General features: G+C 48.2%; 1 protein-coding gene across 1 annotated transcript in view; it reads left to right on the top strand.

The window, feature by feature from the left end:
- Window positions 1-1,663: 1,663 nt before the first annotated feature.
- The window catches only part of LOC115116862 (Kv channel-interacting protein 2-like), a 40,230-nt gene continuing 19,820 nt past the window's right edge, over window positions 1,664-22,073 (top strand). The window contains exon 1 of the mRNA XM_065001161.1: window positions 1,664-1,989. Coding sequence (XP_064857233.1) covers window positions 1,917-1,989 — 73 coding nt within the window. The 5' untranslated portion in view covers window positions 1,664-1,916. The remainder of the gene's footprint in view (window positions 1,990-22,073) is intronic.

Raw genomic sequence — 22,073 nt, 5'->3', positions numbered from 1 at the left:
ATACAGGGAACAGGTTTCCATTTGGGAGCCACCACTGACTAGTATACAGGGAACAGGTTTCCATTTGGGAGCCTCCACTGACTAGTATACAGGGAACAGGTTTCCATTTGGGACCCACCACTGACTAGTATACAGGGAACAGGTTTCCATTTGGGAGCCACCACTGACAGTATACAGGGAACAGGTTTCCATTTGGGAGCCACCACTGACTAGTATACAGGGAACAGGTTTCCATTTGGGAGCCTCCACTGACTAGTATACAGGGAACAGGTTTCCATTTGGGAGCCTCCACTGACAGTATACAGGGAACAGGTTTCCATTTGGGAGCCTCCACTGACTAGTATACAGGGAACAGGTTTCCATTTGGGAGCCACCACTGACAGTAAACAGGGAACAGGTTTCCATTTGGGAGCCACCACTGACTAGTATACAGGGAACAGGTTTCCATTTGGGAGCCACCACTGACAGTATACAGGGAACAGGTTTCCATTTGGGACCCACGACTGACTAGTATACAGGGAACAGGTTTCCATTTGGGACCCACCACTGACTAGTATACAGGGAACAGGTTTCCATTTGGGAGCCACCACTGACAGTATACAGGGAACAGGTTTCCATTTGGGAGCCACCACTGACTAGTATACAGGGAACAGGTTTCCATTTGGGAGCCACCACTGACTAGTATACAGGGAACAGGTTTCCATTTGGGAGCCACCACTGACTAGTATACAGGGAACAGGTTTCCATTTGGGAGCCACCACTGACAGTATACAGGGAACAGGTTTCCATTTGGGAGCCACCACTGACAGTAAACAGGGAACAGGTTTCCATTTGGGAGCCACCACTGACTAGTATACAGGGAACAGGTTTCCATTTGGGAGCCACCACTGACAGTATACAGGGAACAGATTTCCATTTGGGAGCCACCACTGACTAGTATACAGGGAACAGGTTTCCATTTGGGAGCCACCACTGACTAGTATACAGGGAACAGGTTTCCATTTGGGAGCCACCACTGACAGTATACAGGGAACAGGTTTCCATTTGGGAGCCTCCACTGACTAGTATACAGGGAACAGGTTTCCATTTGGGAGCCACCACTGACTAGTATACAGGGAACAGGTTTCCATTTGGGAGCCTCCACTGACAGTATACAGGGAACAGGTTTCCATTTGGGAGCCACCACTGACTAGTATACAGGGAACAGGTTTCCATTTGGGAGCCTCCACTGACAGTATACAGGGAACAGGTTTCCATTTGGGAGCCACCACTGACAGTATACAGGGAACAGGTTTCCATTTGGGTGCCACTGTCTCCGCGGGGTGATTCTCACCGTCGGATGAATCCATTGTCTACAGCCGTTGAGCTGAGTGGGTTTTTCTAAAAGACATCTGAGGTCAACTGCTAATTTCTCTCTTTTATCCTCAGTCGATATACGAAACAAATGTCAGGAACCAAGGGAATTATAACAAGATTTTGACGATTTCAACCAACTCAATGTCATTATTATGTATCCTATAAAGTAACCATCTGTGTTATTTTGAGGTTTAATTGAAGTGTTGTGGGTTAAGCTGTAGACTTGAATGTGCTGTGAAGCTTGTAGGCTAGTTGTCTAACTGGCTCGGTGCGAGGTTGTTTACATTTAGACAGGGGTGCGCAGCGTGAGGACGTCGAGAGCAGTTGACAGGTTCACTGTCGCCGAAGTTGGTGTTCTTCTGACGAACGGGAAAGGAACACTCCGAAAAATATTTGATTCGGTGTTTTTTGAAAGATAATTTGGTTATTTTCCCTTTTATCTTTGAATAACGTGTGAAATGTAGCTGGAATGAACCGGAGTGATTAATCCTGGAACCAAGGGAGAAGGAGAGAGAGAGAGGGATATTTCACCAGTGGTTTGGTAAGCACTTCTCCCGAACATGAAGGAGAAAAGTCGGGATCAGAGCTTTTCTGACTCCCGGGAACTAGACGGGTCTTATGATCCGCTCACCGGTAAGTAGATAATCATTTTCCTTTTCGTTTAGATTAATAATTGCAATGGATAAAAAAAATGGAAAATGTATGCTAGTTGAAGTATGTTGGTTTTGTTAGTTTGCTGACCTGGCTTTTGGTAGGCTATCTTCTCTGTCTCTGGATATGACGTCCTTATAATAATAATAATAATAATAACAATAATCATGATGTAAATGATGTGCTTCATTTGGTGGCCCATCAATGACTTAAATCAAACTATTAACAGCATGGAAACTGTGCTGCACAAAGCAAAGTGGAGGACAATCAAATATGTGTTTCAAACTGAAATAATCAGACAGATCGGCCAGTAATAAACTTCTTCCCTCATAGCGTTGTTTTATATGTTTAATGTCACAGCGCGTGTCGCGTGGCCTGATTTGATGAGTCAGCAGCGGTGGTTTAACCGTCCGACTCCATCCCGGACCCCGCGCGGTAGTTTGACGAGCGGGCGGGAGAAATGGGATCCACCGATATGGATAATTTCCCTGCCTAGTCAGACATTCTGCCGGCTCTCGCGCCACGGGCAACCGACCAAGGTCACTGTTAAGGGCGCCCTGGGATAATGGCACGGGCGGAAAATGAATGAATGAGGCGTCTAATCATCGTTGATTTTAGGGGGTTGTTTCTAACGAATGATGAACAGTCTATTGTTAGTTAGCTGACGAGGGCTGCATCTCAATCGTCTAAGGTAGCGCCGTCTCTCCTCATCTCCTCTCCTCCATTTATAGTCAAATATATTGATAGAGGTGAAAACATGTAGACTGAGAATTCTCTCGAGACATAAGGTTTGCTTCCGGCAATGTATCCATGCTCCAGGCTTTATGACCAGGTCTGAGGTGCTGAAACAAGCCGAGTCACGTGGCGCTCTCCATGGTCCTGAACATAGAAATATCATCCATTCCATTTCTATGGTCCTTGTAGTGTTTGGAGTTTGGTCTGTTTGAACGGGAGAGAGGTGGGATTGGTTGTTCCTTCCTTCCTTCCTTCCTTCCTTCCTTCCTTCCTTCCTTCCTTCCTTCCTTCCTTCCTTCCTTCCTTCCTTCCTTCCTTCCTTCCTTCCTTCCTTGATATCCTTCCTTTCTTCCTTCCTCTGTTCGATGTATTGGTGGAAGTGGTATGTTTCTAACTCAACCATCCCTCTCACTTATTAGGGGACATTTTAAGGAGAGGAGATGAGGAAAGGAAGCTAGTTAAGCCACGAGAATATTGTCACAAAGCCCTTGGCTCACTATGAGTGTGATCCAATGACAGACATGTTTGTCCATCAAATGTCACAATTTGAGGTGCCTCAGTCTGTTAGCAAAAATTTCCACCTCCCAACTGTTGTTGTACTGTTCTTCCCTTGACTGTGGTTGCATGCCAAACGGCACCCTATTCCCTATATAGTGCACTACGTTTGGGTCAAAGTAGTGCTTTATGTAGGGAATAGGGTGCCATTTGGAGGCTCAGCCTGGGAAGATAAAAGTGTCATTTGAGACAAGGAGGGATCAGCCAATGTTTGGTTGCAGACACACTCATATTCATTTTCTATTTAATGCTCTGTCAGTGTGTGTGTATGTCTGTGTCTGTGTGTGTACGTGTGTCTGCTCCGATAACTCTAGTCTTTTATTCTCTCTGACAGATTGTCAAACAGCTCCCGAAATACTGCAATTCTCATTCTACAAAAGTCTCTGATAACGCAATCATTATATGATCATTTACAGGAAGGAGTGTTAGACAGCGAGTGCATCCCAAATGGATCCCTATTGAGTGCATAGGGTCCTGGTCAAAGGTAGTGCACTATGTAGGGAACAGGCTGCCATCTGGGACTCAGATGTTAGACGGCAGACTTTGATATGATCCCAGATCAGTTTGTGCTCATGTTTGGCATGACAGTTCTATAATGAGTTGGAAGAGAGAAGAAGAAGTGTTTATTTCCAGCTTTGTCCACCGGTGTGTCTGTTCATCAGAAGGGATTGCTAATGGTACCTTCATGTGTACAACATTACTGTTCCCAGATGTTTTATTCATAGATTTTATGTAGATGTTATTTTTTTCCAAACGCTATATTTGTTTAGGTGGAAAGGAATGTTTGTATCCTGTGTATTTGACTGTGATCTGTGGCCGTCTCACCAAGCTAAGTTAAGATGGATGGTTGAATAGATTAGTGAAAGATGGATGAATAGATGAGTGAAAAATGGATGGATGGATGGATGAGTGAAAGATGGATGAATAGATGAGTGACAGATGGATGAATAGATGAGTGAAAAATGGATGGATGGATGGATGAGTGAAAGATGGATGAATAGATGAGTGAAAAATGAATGGATGGATGAAGGAGTGAAAGATGAATGGATACATTAGTGAAAGATGGATGACTGTATATCCTCTATTTCTCCGAGGGTTAAACATGCTACATGAGTGTGTGTGTGTTCCTCCATCTTGTGTGTGTCTTGCATCAATAACTTCAGGTGGATAATAATAAATAAAAATGATGAATAATAATGATGAAGCGATATAAAGAGATCATCATGAGAACATGTTTGTTTTATTATCCTTGTGGCACCAGACAACTGATTTCCATTCAGAAACCCATTGTCCCTAACCCCTAAACATAACCCCTAACCCCTAAACATAACCCCTAACCCCTAAACATAACCCCTAACCCCTAAACATGACCCCTAACCCCTAAACATAACCCCTAACCCCTAAACATAACCCCTAAACATAACCCCTAACCCCTAAACATAACCCCTAAACATAACCCCTAACCCCTAAACATAACCCCTAAACATGACCCCTAACCCCTAAACATAACCCCTAACCCCTAAACATAACCCCTAAACATGACCCCTAACCCCTAAACATGACCCCTAACCCCTAAACATGACCCCTAAACATGAACCCTAACCCCTAAACATGAACCCTAACCCCTAAACATGAACCCTAACCCCTAAACATGAACCCTAACCCCATGACCCCTAACCCCTAACCCCTAAACATGACCCCTAACCCCTAAACATGACCCCTAACCCCTAAACATGACCCCTAACCCCTAAACATAACCATTAACCCCTAAACATAACGCCTAACCCCTAAACATAACCCCTAACCCCTAAACATAACCACTAACCCCTAAACATAACCCCTAACCCCTAAACATAACCCCTAAACATAACCCCTAACCCCTAAACATAACCCCTAACCCCTAAACATGACCCCTAACCCCTAAACATGACCCCTAACCCCTAAACATAACCCCTAACCCCTAAACATAACCCCTAACCCCTAAACATAACCCCTAACCCCTAAACATAACCCCTAACCCCTAAACATAACCCCTAAACATGACCCCTAACCCCTAAACATAACCATTAACCCCTAAACATAACCCTAACCCCTAAACATAACCCCTAACCCCTAAACATAACCACTAACCCCTAAACATAACCACTAACCCCTAAACATAACCCCTAACCCCTAAACATGACCCCTAACCCCTAAACATGTTGGATGGGTAGATCAGAGAGCTAGAGATCTGTTTGTGGGGAACCCGTATGCTGGATGGGTAGATCAGAGAGCTAGAGATCTGTTTGTGGGGAACACATGTTGGATGGGTAGATCAGAGAGCTAGAGATCTGTTTGTGGGGAACACCGTATGTTGGATGGGTAGATCAGAGAGCTAGAGATCTGTTTGTGGGGAACACCGTATGTTGGATGGGTAGATCAGAGAGCTAGAGATCTGTTTGTGGGGAACACCGTATGTTGGATGGGTAGATCAGAGAGCTAGAGATCTGTTTGTGGGGAACACCGTATGTTGGATGGGTAGATCAGAGAGCTAGAGATCTGTTTGTGGGGAACACCGTATGTTGGATGGGTAGATCAGAGAGCTAGAGATCTGTTTGTGGGGAACACCGTATGTTGGATGGGTAGATCAGAGAGCTAGAGATCTGTTTGTGGGGAACACCGTATGTTGGATGGGTAGATCAGAGAGCTAGAGATCTGTTTGTGGGGAACACCGTATGTTGGATGGGTAGATCAGAGAGCTAGAGATCTGTTTCATTGGCTGTTTGTGGTGAACACCGTATGTTGGATGGGTAGATCAGAGAGCTAGAGATCTGTTTCATTGGCTGCGTCTCAGTCCACCGACGTAACACTTCCACGTCTGCTGTGACGGAGCTGGAGGGGGGTTCGTCAGACCATGAGACATCTCCAAAAACGCTCTTCTCACAACATCGTCTGAACGCTTTGGCCTACAAACCCATCGGTGGAAAGATGAGACTCTCATGAACATGATGTTGTTCTTTGTTTGCTCGACGACCCCGACTAGTGTTTTGGGACTCGTCTGAAGTCTGTCGTGTCCAAACAGCTTGGACTACACACTACTACTATAACCCCTCTGTGTAAAGGTGAGATTCTCACTAACACATGTTGGTTGGTCCCCCAGTACCAGTTGAAAAACATTCTGGAAGTATATATTGAGACTGTTTAGTGCACAAAATAAGGGGTTAAATATATATATTTTTAAATTATATTAAAAAAAAAATTGTTTCCTGATTTCTCAGACATAGGACTGACACTTCAGAATAAACTTCCTTTAGATTTTTTGGGGGAAACTATCTATCCATTGTTCCTTGTAGTGAATCTGTTATTCAATGTGTTTGTATGGGCTAATAGCAGTAAGGCCAAATAAATGTTTTCATCAAATCATTTTTTTCATATATTTTTTTTATACTTCAAGAAAATTCAAAATCAAATAGCAAAATGATCCTTGGTATGACCTTCTTAAAACAATTCCATATAGCTTAGTAGAACCCCATCCCCTGGGTTAGACAGGGCTACGACTCTGGGGGGTTAAGCCTATCCCAACCTTAACCTTTACCTCAACCATTTGGAGTTAATGCCTAACCTTTAGAATTCTGAGTTAAGGCCTAAACTTAACCTTCAACACTTTGAAATGTTTGAGGAACTTGGATGTGTGATTGTGATGTGAGAGCGTGTTGCTTTCATAACCCTAGTTTTAATCGCTCCTCTCTTTCCCACGGTAAATTAAACAACTCTATAACACCACAGAAACCTCTGAATCTCAGATTGGTAATCAATGGGATTCCTGGAGGGGCCTCAGTCAGAGTGTGTGTGTGTGTGTGTGTGTGTGTGTGTGTGTGTATCAGTGTACTGTGTGTGGTTTGCAGTTCAGAACGTTGGGACCACGGGCCACATAGGAGCTGTCAATCACACGACAGCACAGCAGCTGGCCTGCTATGGAAAAACAAACAGATATACACACACGCATGCACATTTATGAACAAAACACACACACAGGAAACAATGCATGTGAGGACACACACACACACACATACTCATGTTGGAGAAAAATAGTTCTGGTAGGAATAAATAATGTTTAGCCTCTCTGACATTTAACTTCTCTTCAGATAATCCCCTGTTTAAACCACAGACAGAGAGAGACACAGAGGGAGAGGGAGACACAGAGAGACACAGAGAGACACAGAGAGACACAGAGAGAGACAGAGAGAGACACAGAGAGACACAGAGGGAGACACAGAGAGACAGAGGGAGAGACAGACAGAGAGACACAAAGGGAGAGGGGAGACAGAGAGACACAGAGAGAGAGGGGAGACAGAGAGACACAGAGGGAGAGGGGAGAGACACAGAGAGACACAGAGGAGAGGGGGAGACAGAGAGACACAGAGGGAGACAGACAGAGAGAGACACAGAGGGAGAGGGGGAGACAGAGAGACACAGAGGGAGAGGGGGAGACAGAGAGACACAGAGGGAGAGGGGGAGACAGAGAGACACAGAGGGAGGGGGAGACAGAGAGACACAGAGGAGAGGGGGAGACAGAGAGACACAGAGGGAGAGGGGAGAGACAGAGAGACACAGAGGGAGAGGGGAGACAGAGAGACACAGAGGGAGAGGGGAGACAGAGAGACACAGAGGGAGAGGGGAGACAGAGAGACACAGAGAGACACAGAGGAGGGGGGAGACAGAGAGACACAGAGGGAGAGGGGGAGACAGAGAGACACAGAGACACAGAGGGAGAGGGGAGACACAGAGACACAGAGAGACACAGAGGGAGAGGGGGAGACAGAGAGACACAGAGGAGAGGGGGAGACAGAGAGACACAGAGAGACACAGGGGGAGACAGAGAGACACAGAGAGACACAGAGGGAGAGGGGGAGACAGAGAGACACAGAGAGACACAGAGGGAGAGGGGAGACAGAGAGACACAGAGGGAGAGGGGAGACAGAGAGACAGAGAGACACATGGGGAGACAGAGAGACACAGAGAGGGGGAGACAGAGAGACACAGAGGGGGAGACAGAGAGACACAGAGAGACACAGAGGGAGAGGGGGAGACAGAGAGACACAGAGAGACACAGAGGGAGAGGGGGAGAGAGAGACACAGAGGGAGACACAGAGGGAGACACAGAGAGACACAGAGGGAGACAGAGAGGGAGACACAGAGAGAGACACAGAGAGAGACACAGAGAGAGACACAGAGGGAGACAGAGAGACACAGAGAGAGACACAGAGACACAGAGAGAGACACCGAGACACAGAGGGAGAGGGGGAGAGAGAGAGACACAGAGGGAGAGGGGGAGAGAGAGAGACACAGAGGGAGAGGGGGAGAGAGAGAGACACAGAGAGACAGAGGGAGACAGAAACAGAGAGAGAGAGCAAGAGAGAGGGGGAGAGACAGAGAGAGACAGAGAGAGACACAGAGAGACACAGAGACACAGAGGGAGACAGAAACAGAGAGAGAGAGCCAGAGAGAGGGGGAGAGACAGAGAGAGACACAGAGAGACACAGAGAGACACAGAGACACAGAGGGAGACAGAAACAGAGAGAGAGAGAGCCAGAGAGAGGGGGAGAGACAGAGAGAGACAGAGAGAGACACAGAGAGACACAGAGAGACACAGAGGGAGACAGAGAGAAAGACATATGGAGACAGAAACAGAGAGAGAGAGCCAGAGAGAGGGGGAGAGACAGAGAGAGACACAGAGAGACACAGAGAGAGACACAGAGAGACACAGAGGGAGACAGAGAAAAGACATATGGAGACAGAAACAGAGAGAGAGAGAGCCAGAGAGAGGGGAGAGACAGAGAGAGGGGGAGAGAGGGACAGAGTTGGAGGGAGAGAGAGACCGAGAGAGAGGGGAGAGAAGGAAAAAGAGGGAGAGACCGAGAGAGGGGGAGAGAGGGAGAGAGTTGGAGGGAGAGAGAGAGACCGAGAGAGAGGGGGAGAGAAGGAAAGAGAGGGAGAGAGAGAGACCGAGAGAGGGGGGAGGGAGAGAGAGAGACCAAGAGAGAGGGGGAGAGAAGGAAAGAGAGGGAGAGAGTTGGAGGAAGAGAGAGAGACAGATGTTTGGGAGTCTCTGCTGTTTAGCCTCTCTGACCTCCGCTTCATATTATCCCCATGTTTATATCATGTTAGATTAGGGAGGCTATCACTCTTCTCATCCAGTCTGTGTCTATGTGTCTGTGTGTCTGTGTGTCTGTCTGTCTGTGTGTGTCTGTGTGTGTGTGTGTTTTTTTTATTTATTTTTATTTTTTATTTCACCTTTATTTAACCAGGTAGGCTAGTTGAGAACAAGTTCTCATTTGCAACTGCGACCTGGCCAAGATAAAGCATAGCAGTGTGAACAGACAACACAGAGTTACACATGGACTAAGCAATTAACAAGTCAATAACACAGTAGAAAAAAAATGGGCAGTCTATATACAATGTGTGCAAAAGGCATGAGGAGGTAGGCGAATAATACAATTTTGCAGATTAACACTGGGGTGATAAATGATCAGATGGTCATGTACAGGTAGAGATATTGGTGTGCAAAAGAGCAGAAAAGTAAATAAATAAATAAAATAAAAAAACAGTATAAGAACAGTATGGGGATGAGGTAGGTGAAAATGGGTGGGCTATTTACCAATAGACTATGTACAGCTGCAGCGATCGGTTAGCTGCTCGGATAGCTGATGTTTGAAGTTGGTGAGGGAGATAAAAGTCTCCAACTTCAGCGATTTTTGCAGTTCATTCCAGTCACAGGCAGCAGAGTACTGGAACGAAAGGCGGCCAAATGAGGTGTTGGCTTTAGGGATGATCAGTGAGATACACCTGCTGGAGCGTGTGCTACGGATGGGTGTTGCCATCGTGACCAGTGAACTGAGATAGGGGGGAGCTTTACCTAGCATGGACTTGTAGATGACCTGGAGCCAGTGGGTCTGGCGACGAATATGTAGCGAGGGCCAGCCGACTAGAGCATACAAGTCGCAGTGGTGGGTGGTATAAGGTGCTTTGGTGACAAAACGGATGGCACTATGATAGACTGCATCCAGTTTGCTGAGTAGAGTGTTGGAAGCCATTTTGTAGATGACATCGCCGAAATCGAGGATCGGTAGGATAGTCAGTTTTACTAGGGTAAGCTTGGCGGCGTGAGTGAAGGAGGCTTTGTTGCGGAATAGAAAGCCGACTCTTGATTTGATTTTCGATTGGAGATGTTTGATGTGAGTCTGGAAGGAGAGTTTGCAGTCTAGCCAGACACCTAGGTACTTATAGATGTCCACATATTCAAGGTCGGAACCATCCAGGGTGGTGATGCTAGTCGGGCATGCGGGTGCAGGCAGCGATCGGTTGAAAAGCATGCATTTGGTTTTACTCGCGTTTAAGAGCAGTTGGAGGCCACGGAAGGAGTGCTGTATGGCATTGAAGCTCGTTTGGAGGTTAGATAGCACAGTGTCCAATGACGGGCCGAAAGTATATAGAATGGTGTCGTCTGCGTAGAGGTGGATCAGGGAATCGCCCGCAGCAAGAGCAACATCATTGATATATACAGAGAAAAGAGTCGGCCCGAGAATTGAACCCTGTGGCACCCCCATAGAGACTGCCAGAGGACCGGACAGCATGCCCTCCGATTTGACACACTGAACTCTGTCTGCAAAGTAATTGGTGAACCAGGCAAGGCAGTCATCCGAGAAACCGAGGCTATTGAGTCTGCCGATAAGAATATGGTGATTGACAGAGTCGAAAGCCTTGGCGAGGTCGATGAAGACGGCTGCACAGTACTGTCTTTTATCGATAGCGGTTATGATATCGTTTAGTACCTTGAGCGTGGCTGAGGTGCACCCGTGACCGGCTCGGAAACCAGATTGCACAGCGGAGAAGGTACGGTGGGATTCGAGATGGTCAGTGACCTGTTTGTTGACTTGGCTTTCGAAGACCTTAGATAGGCAGGGCAGGATGGATATAGGTCTATAGCAGTTTGGGTCCAGGGTGTCTCCCCCTTTGAAGAGGGGATGACTGCGGCAGCTTTCCAATCCTTGGGGATCTCAGACGATATGAAAGAGAGGTTGAACAGGCTGGTAATAGGGGTTGCGACAATGGCGGCAGATAGTTTCAGAAATAGAGGGTCCAGATTGTCAAGCCCAGCTGATTTGTACGGGTCTAGGTTTTGCAGCTCTTTCAGAACATCTGCTATCTGGATTTGGGTAAAGGAGAACCTGGAGAGGCTTGGGCGAGGAGCTGCGGGGCGGAGCTGTTGGCCGAGGTTGGAGTAGCCAGGCGGAAGGCATGGCCAGCCGTTGAGAAGTGCTTATTGAAGCTTTCGATAATCGTGGATTTATCGGTGGAGACCGTGTTACCTAGCCTCAGTGCAGTGGGCAGCTGGGAGGAGGTACTCTTGTTCTCCATGGACTTCACAGTGTCCCAGAACTTTTTGGAGTTGGAGCTACAGGATGCAAACTTCTGCCTGAAGAAGCTGGCCTTAGCTTTCCTGACTGACTGCGTGTATTGGTTCCTGACTTCCCTGAACAGTTGCATATCACGGGGGCTATTCGATGCTATTGCAGTCCGCCACAGGATGTTTTTGTGCTGGTCGAGGGCAGTCAGGTCTGGAGTGAACCAAGGGCTGTATCTGTTCTTGGTTCTGCATTTTTTGAACGGAGCATGCTTATCTAAAATGGTGAGGAAGTTACTTTTAAAGAATGACCAGGCATCCTCAACTGACGGGATGAGGTCAATGTCCTTCCAGGATACCCGGGCCAGGTCGATTAGAAAGGCCTGCTCACAGAAGTGTTTTAGGGAGCGTTTGACAGTGATGAGGGGTGGTCGTTTGACTGCGGCTCCGTGGCGGATACAGGCAATGAGGCAGTGATCGCTGAGATCCTGGTTGAAGACAGCGGAGGTGTATTTGGAGGGCCAGTTGGTCAGGATGACGTCTATGAGGGTGCCCTTGTTTACAGAGTTAGGGTTGTACCTGGTGGGTTCCTTGATGATTTGAGTGAGATTGAGGGCATCTAGCTTACATTGTAGGACTGCCGGGGTGTTAAGCATATCCCAGTTTAGGTCACCTAACAGAACAAACTCTGAAGCTAGATGGGGGCGATCAATTCACAAATGGTGTCCAGGGCACAGCTGGGAGCTGAGGGTGGCCGGTAGCAGGCGGCAACAGTGAGAGACTTATTTCTGGAGAGGGTAATTTTCAAAATTAGTAGTTCGAACTGTTTGGGTATGGACCTGGAAAGTATGACGTTACTTTGCAGGCTATCTCTGCAGTAGACTGCAACTCCGCCCCCTTTGGTAGTTCTATCTTGACGGAAGATGTTATAGTTGGGTATGGAAATCTCTGAATTTTTGGTGGCCTTCCTGAGCCAGGATTCAGACACGGCAAGGACATCAGGGTTAGCAGAGTGTGCTAAAGCAGTGAGTAAAACAAACTTAGGGAGGAGGCTTCTGATGTTGACATGCATAAAACCAAGGCTTTTTCGATCACAGAAGTCAACAAATGAGGGTACCTGGGGACATGCAGGGCCTGGGTTTACCTCCACATCACCCGCGGAACAGAGAAGGAGTAGTATGAGGGTGCGGCTAAAGGCTATCAAAACTGGTCGCCTAGAGCGTTGGGGGCAGAGGATAAGAGGAGCAGGTTTCTGGGCATGGTAGAATATATTCAGGGCATAATGCACAGACAGGGGTATGGTGGGGTGCGGGTACAGCGGAGGTAAGCCCAGGCACTGGGTGATGATGAGACACAACCTGTCTCTGGACATGCTGGTTGTAATGGGTGAGGTCACCGCATGTGTGGGAGGTGGGACAAAGGAGGTAACAGGGGTATGCAGAGTGGGTCTAGGGGCTCCATTGTGAACTAAAACAATTATAACTAACCTGAACAACAGTATACAAGGCATATTGACATCTGAGAGAGACATACAGCGAGGCATACAGTAATCACAGATGTTGAATTTGGAAAGCTAGCTAAAAACAGTAGGCGAGGCTAATCCGCTAGCACAACAAACAGCAGGTAAAATGGCGTTGACTAGGCAACGGGGCCGACAGGTAAGACAAACAAGCAGAAAGGAGTACCGTGATTAATGGACAGTCCAGCGTGCGTCAGCTATGTAGCCAAGAGATCAGTGTCCAGGGGGCAGCGGTGGATGGGCAGGGGGGCTGGCGAGTTATCCAGGTTATTTTTTTTTATATATATATTTTTTTAAACTAACAATGACTAACTAGCTTGTAGCTAGTTAGCTGGTTAGCGTCTGGAGGTTCTTGAGTGTGTCATAAAAATAAGAGTAAAAGTAATAGCGATTCCGTATCACATTGGGTGAGGCAGGTTTCCGGAAGGTATAAACAAATTAAAAATCAAAAAGAGATAGAAAGTAAATGGGGTCAGAGAGTGATTGGGACGCGGTGGTACAGACGGTTAGCAGGCCTGTGCTAACAAGCTAACAGTTCGTAGGCCCGAGCTAGACAAGGTAGCAGTTAGCGGACCGGAGCTTGACAAGCTAGCCGTTAGCAGGCCGAATTAGCAAGCAGGGAGATAGCGAGGGCTAGAGAGTTAACCTTTGGGGACGTCGCGATGGGGTGAGTCTGTTTATTTATTCCTCTTCATGCGGTGAGCTGGAGATACAGCGATTCAGAAAGCTCGCGGGCCTTGGCCAGCAGATGGATCTTTGGCGATGTCGCAGCGGAAAAGCCTGTTGAAACCCCCTCGGACGATTATGTCGGCGGACCAGTCGTGATGGATCGGCGGGGCTCCGTGTCGGCAGTAGAGGGTCAGTAGAGGGTCCAGGCCAATTGGCAAATTAGGTATTTTTGGACCTCTTCGGGTAGTCGGGAGATGGGCTTAGCTCGAGGCTAGCTCCAGGCTAACTGGTGCTTGCTCTGGGACAGAGACGTTAGCCAGGAGTAGCCACTCGGATTGCAGCTAGCTATTTACGATGATCCGGTATAAAGCTTCAGAGCTTGCGGTAGGAATCCGGAGATGTGGTAGAGAAAAAGCAGTCTGATATGCTTTGGGTAGATGTCGCGCTGGTGTCCTAGTTAGCGTTGAAGACCGCTAGCAGTGGCTAGCTAGTAGCTAGTTAGCGGCTAGCTTCTGATGAGGGTTCCGATTCTAAAGCATAGAAAAAGCAGATCCGTACCACATTGGGTGATGCGGGTTGCAGGAGAGTATATTCAGCCTGTGGTTGGGAAGTGAGATTAAAATATGTACGAAATATATACGGAAAAAAAAAGAGGAAAAAAACTATATTTACACTATACAGGACGGGACAAGACAAAACACACGTCCGACTGCTACGCCATCTTGGATTGTGAGTGTGTCTCTCTCTGTGTGTCTGTTTGTTTGTGTGTGTGTCTCTCTCTGTGTGTGTGTGTGTGTTCTATCTCTCCTCTTCATCTCTTCCTGTCTCTTTTCCACCACACTGAGCCTTGGCCTTATTGAGGTCGTTTGGCCACAGTTCAATCCCTCCATTCAGGGCAGATGGCATTGGCGCTGTGTGTGTGTGTGTGTGTGTGTGTTTGTGTCTGTGTGTTTGTGTCTCTGTGTGTGTACATCAGCTGCATCAATTACACAAGCCTCACTTTCATTATTCGTTACACAACATTGATTGTTATACAATGGGGAGGGATGTGTTCATTAGGTACCAGACGGACAAAAACGCACTGAAACAGGGAGGGGTCTACCTAGACTTTTGTAATGAGAAACGCTCATTTGTAGTTTTACATTCCAAAACGTTTTTTGTTGCGTGTCCTGATGAACACAACACTGGCAAGCATACCCAAACGGTTTAAACTCACTCTTAGGTCATGAATTTTGGCTTTTAGTTTTTTAAGCTGCTGTCCTGATTGTCCCTCATCTGTTCCTGTAGGACTGACTTCAATAGCCCCCTGTTCTTGATTAAGCCCTTGACCATGTGACCTGGAAAACTCAGGGTCCAAATTATGATCATTGACTTCAAGGGGACTATAGGTACACAGAAGACTGTGTGTGTGTGTGTGTGTGTTCATGCGAGAAATCACAGTTATTTAACCTTACTAAATTACATCCTTTTACCTTTATTTAACGAGGCAAGTCAGTTAAGAACAAATTCTTATTTACAATGACAGCCTAGGAACAGTGGGTTAACTGCCTTGTTCAGGGGCAGAACGACAGATTTGGTCAGCTCAGGGATTCGGTTACTGGCCCAACGCTCTAACCACTAGGCTACCTGTCTCTAACCACTAGGCTACCTGTCTCTAACCACTAGGCTACCTGTCTCTAACCACTAGGCTACCCGCCTCTAACCACTAGACTACCTGTCTCTAACCACTAGGCTACCTGTCTCTAAACCACTAGGCTACCTGTCTCTAACCACTAGGCTACCCGCCTCTAACCACTAGACTACCTGTCTCTAACCACTAGGCTACCTGTCTCTAACCACTAGGCTACCCGCCTCTAACCACTAGACTACCTGTCTCTAACCACTAGGCTACCTGTCTCTAACCACTAGGCTACCTGTCTCTAACCACTAGTGTACCTGTCTCTAACCACTAGGCTACATGTCTCTAACTACTAGGCTACCTGTCTCTAACCACTAGGCTACCTGTCTCTAACCACTAGGCTACCTGTCTCTAACCACTAGGCTACCTGTCTCTAACCACTAGGCTACCTGTCTCTAACCACTAGGCTACCTGTCTCTAACCACCAGGCTACCCGTCTCTAACCACTAGGCTACCTGCCTCTAACCACTAGGCTACCCGCCTCTAACCACTAGGCTACCTGTCTCTAACCACTAGGCTACCCGTCTCTAACCACTAGGCTACCCCGCCTCTAACCACTAGGCTACCCGCCTCTAACCACTAGGCTCCCCGCCTCTAACCACTAGGCTACCCGTCTCTAACCACTAGGCTACCCCGTCTCTAACCACTAGGCTACCCCGCCTCTAACCACTAGGCTACCCCGCCTCTAACCACTAGGCTACCCGTCTCTAACCACCAGGCTACCCGTCTCTAACCACCAGGCTACCCGTCTCTAACCACCAGGCTACCCGTCTCTAACCACTAGGCTACCTGCCTCTAACCACTAGGCTACCTGTCTCTAACCACTAGGCTACCTGCCTCTAACCACTAGGCTACCTGTCTCTAACCACTAGGCTACCCGTCTCTAACCACTAGGCTACCTGTCTCTAACCACTAGGCTACCTGCCTCTAACCACTAGGCTACCTGTCTCTAACCACTAGGCTACCTGTCTCTAACCACTAGGCTACCTGTCTCTAACCACTAGGCTACCCGTCTCTAACCACTAGGCTACCCGTCTCTAACCACTAGGCTACCTGCCTCTAACCACTAGGCTACCTGTCTCTAACCACTAGGCTACCTGTCTCTAACCACTAGGCTACCTGTCTCTAACCACTAGGCTACCTGTCTCTAACCACTAGGCTACCTGTCTCTAACCACCAGGCTACCCGTCTCTAACCACTAGAATAACTGTCTCTAACCACTAGGCTACCTGTCTCTAACCACTAGACTACCTGCCTCTAACCACTAGGCTACCCGTCTCTAACCACTAGGCTACCCGCCTCTAACCACTAGGCTACCCGTCTCTAACCACTAGGCTGCCTGTCTCTAACCACTAGGCTACCTGTCTCTAACCACTAGGCTGCCTGTCTCTAACCACTAGGCTACCTGTCTCTAACCACTAGGCTACCTGTCTCTAACCACTAGGCTGCCTGTCTCTAACCACTAGGCTACCTGTCTCTAACCACTAGGCTGCCTGTCTCTAACCACTAGGCTACCTGTCTCTAACCACTAGGCTACCTGTCTCTAACCACTAGGCTACCTGTCTCTAACCACTAGGCTACCTGTCTCTAACCACTAGGCTACCTGCCGCCTGAATAAAACTAGTCTCGTCATAAGCCTGCTGTAGTTATTATGGTACAGGATAGTCCCAAATGGCACCCTATTCACTATTTAGTGCACTACCATTGACCCTGGTCAAAAGTAGTGCACTCTATAGGGAATAGGAAGCCAGTTGGGAGTGGAACAAACCCAGGTGTTCTCGTTTGAAGCGGATGTTTTCTGGTTTGACGTTGCCACAAAGTAGCTCAACACTCCCACCTGGTGGAAGAAATGATACATAACATCCCCTCGAGGCTGACGACCTGCTGGGCTCACCAGGTGGCAACACTGTCTATCAGACAGCAATCACTATGTATCAAGTGTCTCAGGGTAATAGTGCTGGTCTAGGATCAGGTCCCACCCCCTGTCCATATACTCATATCAATTATGATCTAAAAGGCCAAACTGATTCTAGATCAGTACTCCTACTCTTTGAGGCTTTGTGGATACGGGCCCAGGTCCCTCCTGTCCATAAGGTCTTATTGATTATGATCTAATAAAGGTTTAACTGATCCTAGACCAGTACTGATACAGCTTGATATATACAGCCCCAGATTGTACAATATGCTGGAGGTAGAACAGCCTTATTAATCATGTGTATTGTTCCCCTCTGTGTTGTTGTAGGAGCTTGATGTGGAATATAATCAATTCACCACTACACACTGATCTAAGACCTGTTTTACAATTCCCCCTCTAATGGTTCAGATATGATGAGGTGAAACCGAGGACAATGCACTTTGTGTTGGTTGGCCTTTAAACCGGTCGGTGTGGATTGTGATGTTTCCATGGCGATGATCATCAACTCTAATTCGCTGGTGGAGCAGAGAACGATTGAGAGAGAGAGAGATGTTAAACAAAAGGTGAGTGAAAGAGAGAGGGAGGACAAATTATTATATAGAAGAGGGCGGAGAGAAGAGATTGATGGAGACAGATGAGTGTGAGATGTTTTCTGACCAAACAGAACGGCACACGAAGAAAGATCATCGGTCATATCCGTGCGAACACGAAGTGTTGCATCACCTCAAGCAAAGAGAGAAGAGAGGAGAGAGAGGAGATTAGAGAAGAGAGGAGAGCAGAGAGAGAGGAGAGCAGAGAGAGAGGAGAGCAGAGAGAGAGGAGAGCAGAGAGAGAGGAGAGCAGAGAGAGAGGAGAGCAGAGAGAGGAGAGCAGAGAGGAGAGAGAGAGGAGAGAGAGGAGGAGAGAGAGAGCAGAGAGAGAGGAGAGCAGAGAGAGAGGAGAGCAGAGAGAGAGGAGAGCAGAGAGAGAGAGGAGAGCAGAGAGAGAGGAGAGCAGAGAGAGAGGAGAGAGAGAGAGAGGAGAGCAGAGAGATGAGGAGAGAGAGAGAGCAGAGAGAGAGAGAGAGAGAGAGAGAGAGAGAGAGAGAGGAGAGCAGAGAGAGAGAGAGAGAGAGCAGATAGCAGAGGAGAGAGAGAGAGATAGAGAGAGCAGAGAGAGAGGAGAGGAGAGGAGAGGAGAGGAGAGAGCAGAGAGAGAGAGAGAGAGAGAGAGAGAGAGAGAGGAGAGAGCAGAGAGAGAGGAGAGCAGAGAGAGGAGAGCAGAGAGAGGAGAGATAGAGGAGAGGAGAGCAGAGAGAGGAGAGATAGAGGAGAGGAGAGCAGAGATGGAGAGAGAGAGGAGAGATAGAGGAGAGCAGAGAGAGAGGAGAGCAGAGAGAGGAGAGCAGAGCAGAGATAGAGGAGAGCGGAGAGCAGAGCAGAGATAGAGGAGAGCGGAGAGGAGAGCAGAGAGAGGAGAGATAGAGGAGAGGAGAGCAGAGCAGAAATAGAGGAGAGCAGAGCGAGAGGAGAGGAGAGGAGAGGAGAGGAGAGAGAGAGAGAGAGAGAGCAGAGAGGAGAGCAGTGAGAGAGGAGAGATAGAGAATAGCAGAGAGGAGAGGAGAGCAGAGCAGAGATAGAGGAGAGCAGAGAGGAGAGGAGAGGAGAGAGAGAGAGAGAGAGAGAGAGAGAGAGAGCAGAGAGGAGAGCAGTGAGAGAGGAGAGCAGAGAGAGAGGAGAGCAGAGATAGATGAGAGCAGAGATAGATGAGAGCAGAGATATGGGGAAGAGGAGAGGAGAGCAGAGCAGAGAGAGAGGAGAGGAGAGGAGAGCAGACATAGATGAGAGCAGAGAGAGGGGGGAGAGGAGAGGAGAGCAGAGCAGAGCAGAGCAGAGAGAGAGGAGAGCAGAGAGGAGAGGAGAGCAGAGAGAGGAGAGCAGAAGAGAGAGAGAGAGAGAGAGAGAGCAGAGAGAGAGGAGAGCAGAGAGAGAGAAGTGTTTCACCACAAGGGAGAAAAAAAAGTAAAAGAGGAGGTGAAAAAAGAATCGAGAAGAGAGGAAGAAGAGAAAGGGAGCGTTTCAATCACCACAAGGACTGGAACAAAGGAAAACATGAGAGAAAGAGAAACATTGGGAAGAAGAAAGAAGAGAAGGAGAGAGAACATAACAATGAGACTTCCTTTTCTGACCCTTGACCTCTTGAGTGTGTCGCTTCGAGTTTTCCTACAGATACAGATCTAGGATCAGCTTCGCCTCCTCCAATCCTAAGCTTAACCATTAGTGGTGGAAATGCAAAACCGACCCAATATCAGCACCTAAGGGGAGTTTCACTTTGGGTGTGACAGATGGAGGAACACGGAGAAAGAGATTGATAGAGAGGAAAGAGAGATACAGAAGAGAGGGACAGAGAAAGAGAGAGAGATCCAGAGAGAGGAAGCCCTGGGGAGAGGACACAGTTTCCTCTTTAAGACCAGATCGCAACAAGTGGATCTGATTTGAACAAGCTCTCCAGGACCTGAGAGAGAGAAGGAGAGAGGGAGAGAGGTAGTGAGAGAGTCAGACAGGGAGCAAGAGAGAGAGAGAGAGAGAGAGAGAGAGAGAGAGAGAGGGAGAAACATAGAAATTAAAAGACGTTTAGTTGCTTCTCATCTTGACCCAGACCCAGATGGAGATCCAGTCCTAACAGAGCTCTCTGTAGAGGAAGAGGAACTGAACTCCTTGAAAATAGGATTAAAAACACTGGACTACAATAGACCTGGGATTGTAGAGCCTCAACTACAGAACCCATAGAACCATAGGACCACTAACACAGAGAACTGCAACCTTACGACCATAACCTTAAACCTGCAACTACACAACCATAACCAACAATTGCAATCATAGAACCTTAGGAAAAGAACCTTAGGACTTCTGTAACCACAGAAACGTAACCTCACGACCACAACCAGAACACGGTCAGGATGGGCCATCGCAGAAGAAGATGCAAGAGACGACTCCTCAGGGTGGCCAGATACCTGTACCGCTGGTTCACTGGGACCCTGGTAGAAGGTACTGTAGGGGGATGGGGGGGGGACACACACCAGGACCCTGGTAGAAGGTACTGTAGGGGATGGGGGGAGAACACCAGGACCCTGGTAGAAGGTACTGTAGGGGGATGGGGGGGGGACACCAGGACCCTGGTAGAAGGTACTGTAGGGGGATGGGGGGGATGGGGGGGGGACACCAGGACCCTGGTAGGAGGTACTGTAGGGGGATGGGGGGACGACGGGGACCCTGGTAGGATGGGGGGGGGACACCAGGACCCTGGTAGAAGGTACTGTAGGAAGAAGGGGGTGGGGGACACCAGGACCCTGGTAGAAGGTACTGTAGGAAGAAGGGGGGGGGGGACACCAGGACCCTGGTAGAAGGTACTGTAGGAAGAAGGGGGGTGGGGGACACCAGGACCCTGGTAGAAGGTACTGTAGGAAGAAGGGGGGTGGGGGACACCAGGACCCTGGTAGAAGGTACTGTAGGGGGATGGGGGGGAGGACACCAGGACCCTGGTAGAAGGTACTGTAGGAAGAAGGGGGGATGGGGGGCCACCAGGGCTACGTTCCAAATTACACCCTATTCCCTATGTAGTGCTCTACTTTGGGCCATGGTCAATTTGACTCTGGTCAAAAGAAGTGCACTATCTAGGATATAGGGAATCAATTGGGACGCGGTCAGGGTGGAGGTTTCGTGGCGTCGTTATCCTGGCTCACTGCGACACTGACAGAAGGTTCTGTGGGGAAGGGTTTCTCAAACTCGGTCCTGAGCCCCCCCTGGGTGCACGTTCTGTTTTTCTCCTCTGGCACTACACAGCTGATTCAAATAATCAACTCATCAAGTTTTGATGGTTTGAATCAGCTGTGTAGTGCCAGAGGAGAAAAACAGAACGTACACCCAGGAGGGGCCCCGGACCGAGTTTGAGAAACCCTTCAGCAGGAGAAGGTGATAAACATATAGACATAGAGCCACTATGTCTGTGGGGAACAACACCTGGATAGGGAGTCGTGGTTGAGGGGTAAGTACCAGAGCTTATATACAGATTGATCTTCATGTGTTGCTTGGTGGGGGGGCTCCTGACCTCAGGGGGGAAGGGGAGGTAGGAATGGAGGACCTGGATAGGCAGTAGGGGTGAGAGGTTGAGGGGGATGGAATGGGTGGGACTGAGGGTGGAGGTTTTGTGAGGTACTCTCAATCTTTCTACCTTTCCCTCTTTCAGCTGTTGTAATGCTCTCTGACTTGCTGCCAGAGGTCTGTGTAGCTGTCCACATACTGTTGTAATGCTCTCTCTGTGACTTGCTGCCAGAGGTCTGTGTAGCTGTCCACATACTGTTGTAATGCTCTCTCTGTGACTTGCTGCCAGAGGTCTGTGTAGCTGTCCACATACTGTTGTAATGCTCTCTCTGTGACTTGCTGCCAGAGGTCTGTGTAGCTGTCCACATACTGTTGTAATGCTCTCTGTGTGACTTGCTGCCAGAGGTCTGTGTAGCTGTCCACATACTGTTGTAATGCTCTCTCTGTGACTTGCTGCCAGAGGTCTGTGTAGCTGTCCACATACTGTTGTAATGCTCTCTGTGTGACTTGCTACCAGAGGTCTGTGTAGCTGT

Source organism: Oncorhynchus nerka, linkage group LG15 (genome assembly GCF_034236695.1).
Source record: "Oncorhynchus nerka isolate Pitt River linkage group LG15, Oner_Uvic_2.0, whole genome shotgun sequence".
Classification (NCBI taxonomy): domain Eukaryota; kingdom Metazoa; phylum Chordata; class Actinopteri; order Salmoniformes; family Salmonidae; genus Oncorhynchus; species Oncorhynchus nerka.
The sequence above is the reverse complement of the archived record's forward strand: the minus strand, read 5'-3'. Positions and strand labels throughout refer to the sequence as shown.